This window comes from Galleria mellonella, unplaced genomic scaffold (genome assembly GCF_026898425.1).
Source record: "Galleria mellonella isolate WM207_F2 unplaced genomic scaffold, CSIRO_AGI_GalMel_v1 utg63, whole genome shotgun sequence".
NCBI lineage: Eukaryota > Metazoa > Arthropoda > Insecta > Lepidoptera > Pyralidae > Galleria > Galleria mellonella.
In genome coordinates this window covers 2,663,641-2,669,877 of record NW_026442130.1, presented here as the reverse complement: position 1 = coordinate 2,669,877, position 6,237 = coordinate 2,663,641, and the positions used below count along the sequence as shown (strand labels likewise).

The window sequence follows — 6,237 nt, the reverse complement described above, 5'->3', positions numbered from 1 at the left end:
GTATGGTGTGATTGTTATAAGACTGTTTGTAAGGGAATCTTAAATTTATTTAATTATACAATTACATACACGGTCGGCGCGTAAAGGTTCGTAGTTTTTATCCGCAAGATTTTCTTCTCGTATCTACAAACGTATCTCGTCGTATCTCGTATTTACAAACCGTAAAGCTATTGACATTTTAATTATCGTCAAAAGTATCTTGTTTCGCATAAGAAATAGAATAGCCTAAAGTAATAAATACATTGTATTAATATATATATTAATAAAAAAAGTTCATGCATACATTTTTATATTTTATTCGAGCAGTAAATACTATATTTTATTCTTATTTTCGTGTATAATATAGTATATTTTTGTATATGTGTAAGTATATTTGTTATTTATATATATTTATTTGTTTTTAGTATGTATGTATATCAATAATTACTAGTACCGCATTCGAATATTCTGATACTTCCTTTTCACTAGTTGACTGGGAGAGAATACTTTTAGCGGTAAGTCCGCCATGTACACATGTACAAATTAATACATATGTTTATGTATGTATATATATATATATACGTGTTCTATTTATTTGATTGAGTAACAAGCACCCAGACTTAAAAAATATGCCGTGACACTTAGCAAACCAAAATTTTATGAATGCTTCAAAATATTGTTTGTCGCGCCGGCTATTATTATGTAAAATTAGGTAACTACGGTTTAATTTTGTTATTTAGTAGGTGCAGAATATAAAGTTAGGTATTTTAGTATGGGGTTCTTCATTCTAATAGGTGTATTTGAGCGCTCAATACACTAGTCTTATTAGATTATTTTGTTTTAGAGTCATTTGAAACAAATAATGCACTTTTATAATCGTACAGGGGTTTGGCAAATGTTTTTCTCTCAAAATACTAATCGTATTATTAGGAATGTTAAAAAAAATAACTAAATCTGTCCAATTGTTCTCAAGTTCGTTTATCAACAAAAGGAATTTAATTTTAGACCAAATAATTATTTTGTGTTTTAACATAAGTAGTTGGATATATTGTAATTTATAATGACAATCTGATCCTTAAAGTCCGACGAGGTCATTTTGTCCGCATACAAAATTCTCTTTATGTAAACCGACTTGAAAAATAGGTGTGCGTTGTAGCATGCATTTTAGGAGTTTTATATCCGAACTAAAATGTATGCCAAATATTGCATTTAAAAGTCTAGACGAGGCAATTTTGAAGGCTAATTTAATTTGCGGATAAAATATTCTTTATCAGTAATTAAGAATGCATTATGTTCATTGCAATGAGTTTTAATAGACACTAGCTCAACTCAGCCAAAATTGCCTTCTAAATTTACTTTTTGGTCATCGCTGTTTTAGATTTTTGCAGTGAAATATTTAAATATTCTTTCTCATAATACTAAATGTTACATGAAATTGTAGACTGTATTAATTAATCTTTGATTACTAATATTTGTAATGGAATTGTTTTAAGTTTCGTGTATTTAACTTGATGTATTTCATTTTTATTGTCATATCACTTGAATTGCACAAATATTGTTTTATTTCTTAAAAAATAAAATTTATGATGAAAAAAATATATTTTTTTATTAAAAAAAATGAGGTGAAACATTTTAAGAAAATGCTTAAGGGTTTGCATATTGATATTTCGTTGCGTTGAAGGTAAAAAACGAAGAACGTAACTTAATACAAGTTACTAAAATACTCAGTAGGTTTAATTGCCTACTTATTTGTTTATTTATCATTCTGTTATGTGAATAAGAACTCCGACAATTATAAGCTTAAATTATAGGCTGTTTTGTCACTTTTTAGCTTGTATGAGGGTACCGTCACTGGTCCGTTTGATTTAAGCTTCTAAATTTGATTTTAAAAGTTGTTTAGGTGTGGATTTGGAAATAGGTAACTACTTGTAGATAGATAAAATATATTTTTAAGATTTTAAGTTAGATCTTCATGTGAAAACGGCGTTCGATTTCGAATAGCAGTTTATGCGTGATGACGGAACAAACAGAAAGACAAAACTCTAAAAAATATTATTTTTCATAAATATCTGTCACAATATTATTTTTCATACATCATCCGCTTACAATTTTGTTATATTAGTAAAACTTTTATTTATTGTATTTCATTTTCAACGTGTAAGGTAGACATAGGGGAATGATAAAAAAAAATCGAGTTGGATTTTTAAAAATGAAACATTTATTTCATGTAACCCGTAGCGTTTCTTAGCTGTTTTTATAAAATGTATACAAATAGGTTAATATTTTACTAATTTCAATTTATATAACAATATTAATTTTTCTACAAATTCAAAAGCATTACACATTTATTCATCAAGTGTCATTGACACTTTTGGCACCATTAAAACATATGGCGCAATCAAAATAAGATTAGGACAAATTTTACGCCATTATCGTGAGCTTTAAGCTGTCAAAATAAGTTTATTTACGGGACTTAGTCCAATAACATAATAAAAAAAATGTATGCAAATTAGTTTTCTATGCAAACTGTACCTTTCAAGTGACAGTTAGCAAGTCCAGGTCATTGACATTCCCAATCTTACTTTGATCGACTACATGTGACACGGTGTTTTTCTGTAATATCGTGATGTAAGAAACGCTAAAACTAAAAAAAAGGTGAGATTCTGATACAGAGAAAGTTGTCTGCAGGACTATAAAATATTTAAATAAGTATAAACCGCAACTTATACATATAAATCCGATATGTGAGTAGCGTCCACAATCACTGGTAATTTCTAACTATAAACATTTCCAAGTAACAAACAATAAATAGATTGGATGCAATATAAAAATAAACCTTTTTTTAAATACTTATAAACTACTTAAATTAATATACAGTATACGACCAAACATACATGTTTAAGTTGAATAACATTGGTTTAAATTTCAAATTATAAATATCATGTCTAGAATTGTAAAGGCATTTACTAGGTACTAACATAATTTACATAAAAATAAATTATAGACAAACTATGTTCGTCACGTCATCACCGTTCCGCTCTCATCACCAGCCCATGGACATCCACTGTTTGACATCAAAACATTTGTAACGAATTAAAATGTAACCTAATTGGATTTAACTGTATAGTATAAGCCACTTACGTGATTTACAATAATTTCTAACTACAGTTAGTCTTATATTAAATAATAATTCATACTGTACATAATACTCAATGCGAACAAAAAGATAGAAGAAGAAATTTAAAACAAAAGAAGCGTAAGTATAAATACTGTGATTGGAATGCAATGACCATTAAAATTGACAATCTCAGTCGGAGAGTAACATTGACAAAAATGAAAGGCAGGCATCTCGAAAATACGAACCGAACCAGAATATACAACTGCCTCTCGATTCATATTTTTTTTTATATCTAGGAGGTGTACATATACACAGTTCTACGTATAATGTAATATACAATCACCTGTCAAGCTTACAACACATACCTAATAACACAAAATGTATATTTTTTTAAAATACACTAATAATGTCCTTAAAATTGTATACACATTAATTATAACATTACAATTAGTTGCAAACATAAATTAATTTATGTCGCTTCGAAGACTAGAATACGTTGAGGATAGCAAGCAAACGTCAACTGGAGGAACTTGACATTTGTTTATGCTTTATGTTGGCAAAGCGGTGGAGTTGTGATACCGTTTCAATAATACATTGTTGTTATATAATGGTGGCGTTTTTCACTTGGTTGGGTTATACCAAGATGGCGTCGTGTGTCAAGAGTTGGCGCGAAATGGGCTGGCTGTATGCGTTAGCGTTTCCCGACGAAGTCGATCATTTGATCTATCTGTTCCTCCTCGTCGTAGAGGTACAAAGACTCCATGCAACCCTTGAAATAGGGCGTAGTGAAGCATTTTGCCCTGAAACGAGAATAATCAAATTAGAATTTAATGTATTAGATTACAAACTAGGGACCTACATTTCTAATTAGGTTTGATATTAAATTTTCATTTATTTACTTAATTGGTTTTCTCATTAAGTTTTTAATTTCAATATAATTCTTATACTAAATCTACATCTAATAGCAACTATATAAGTATTAAATGAATGAAAAATCCAAATAAAGTCAACAGATATTCAAAAAGTGATTGTCATCGCAATTAGCCAGTTTCAAAATTTATTTTCCAAAATTAACTTCGGCTTAGATGTGACAAAGAGATACGGAGGTGTCTAATAAGTAACTTATGATAAAATAAAGCTTCTTTATATCTAAAATACAGATTAGAAGGCAGTTTTGCAGTAAAGTAGCAGATGGAAAAATATGCAAGAAGTTTAGAAGTGCTAAAAATGTTTCATGCAGTTATTAGATTACCTGAAGAACAATTTTATAACTATTTAAAACGTTGCCAAATATTTTTTTTATATATACTTCAATGTTTAATACAAATATTTTCTTTATATTTAAATTATCAGTGAAAAAATTACTCAGCGCCATCTATTCCTAAATTAAACAGAAATTGTACTATGGGAGTACTGAGTATTCTATCAGTTGTTTTATAATACAACTGGTAGTTTACTTAATTTTTTTTTAATGAATACATAAAGTCCTACAGAATACAAATATTGTACGAATGTTTATATTGTGCCGAATCAAACCCGCGATCATAATAAAGCAAGGCGGTGTGTTTTTTTATTGGATAAAAATGGAGTGGTAACTCCGCCTGCGCTAACGGGATACGCTGGTGGGGCACCAGTGAAGGGTGATAGATGAGAATGAAAACAGGCCAGTTAGCCCATCATGATGAATTCATCAGCCGCGAGCAGGTCGACCTGGTTGGATATATTGCTAGCAATGGGATTCTTAGTCTCCATTACTAACAATCCCTTTTCCCCCCAAGAGGCGGTGTGTTAAACCGTTACACTTCGGAGGGGGGAAGGGACTACTAGCAATGTGGTCTAACGGCCTCATTGCTAGCAATGTAATCATCTATCAAGTCGACCTCCACGTGGTTCCCCCTGGAAACCATTGTAGTGAATTCATGTCGAATTGTTCACGATAGGCTAATAACTGATCTCACCTATCATTTCTCACTGATGCCCTGTCAGTAGATACTGATAGCGCAGACAGGGTTATTATTCCATTACCATCCATATAATATTAAAAAAAGAATGAGATAGCGACGTCTGATGTCTCATTTCTACTTATGGACTATCGCTAGCCATAACGATTCCATCGATGGATTCGCTTGACAGTTGTCTAAGAGTCCTTATTATATTGCAGCCTTTCAACATGTTACGTCGCTATATGCTCCTGTATGCAGAGCTTTAATTTGAATTTCGATTCGTCGATTCCAATTTTTCCTGAGATCTTAATTTGCTTTTTGCTCATCTTTTTTGTCATCATAATTATCATATCAGCCATCTACTATCTATTGCTGAACATAGATGGCGTCCCACTTACTCGTAAATGGAGTTTTACCAGTAGTTGCCACGCTTGGCAGGCGGATTGGTAACCGCAGTTACGCTTTTGTGATGTTGTAAAAGGGACGCTGTTGCCCATCCTTCGACTATTAGATTCCCTTAGTAGCCCCTTACGATATCCACGGAAAAGGGGTGGCCTATTCTATGCCGAGACCACGAGGCAAATATTAGTAAGTACTTTAAGCAAAATTATTCTTTATAGAATACTTTAAAGCGAATTTGAAAATAGCACATGCTGTTAGTCATAATTAAAATAATATCTAACTAATTAAATATTTGCAGGTAATAATCTAAAAGTGTTAGATAGAGTGCTGAAAGAAAAAAAACAATTGCTGTTACTTTAAAAAACCTTAAAAGATGAAAAAAGCATTAAGAATCCCCAGAAGGTTTAATAAATTCAAAGCGCTAGAGAAACCAGGCAAAGGAGTAAAATAAAAAAAAAAAATCAAACCGAAGTACCTAAATCCCTGGATCGGCCCCGTGTAATTGTTTTATATAGGTCTTGAATAGTTCTAGCTGATCCGTCTCCTGCAACACCTCGACGCACCCCTTGAAGTAGTCTGTCGTAAAACAGTCTTGCCTGCCCCAACAATCAACATATTCAGTCATTGGAGTCAATTGACTTTTTAAAAAGTTATCTTAGCTAAGGAAACAGCGGAAACTGTACAGTTGTTTCACACGAATGAATGAAAAGTTTTCATATTTATGGTACTGGAAAATAATGTATAAATTGTATTTTGAATGTATTTAAATTTTAAACAGTATTGTGTTATATATAA

The 6,237-nt window shown here is 31.2% G+C and overlaps 1 protein-coding gene across 6 annotated transcripts in view; it reads right to left on the bottom strand.

Annotated features, from left to right (window-relative positions):
* Nucleotides 1-2,174: 2,174 nt before the first annotated feature.
* LOC113521649 (CHH-like protein) overlaps nucleotides 2,175-6,237 on the bottom strand; it is a 96,434-nt gene continuing 92,371 nt past the window's right edge. For 5 of the 6 annotated variants that reach the window (XM_052900011.1, XM_026907253.3, XM_026907250.3 and 2 more), the window contains 2 exons: nucleotides 5,918-6,038; nucleotides 2,175-3,897 (listed from right to left, as the gene is read on the bottom strand). In XM_052900011.1, coding sequence (XP_052755971.1) covers nucleotides 5,918-6,038 — 121 coding nt within the window. In that variant the 3' untranslated portion in view covers nucleotides 2,175-3,897. The remainder of the gene's footprint in view (nucleotides 3,898-5,917; nucleotides 6,039-6,237) is intronic. The other variant, XM_031909857.2, reaches the window with a different exon arrangement.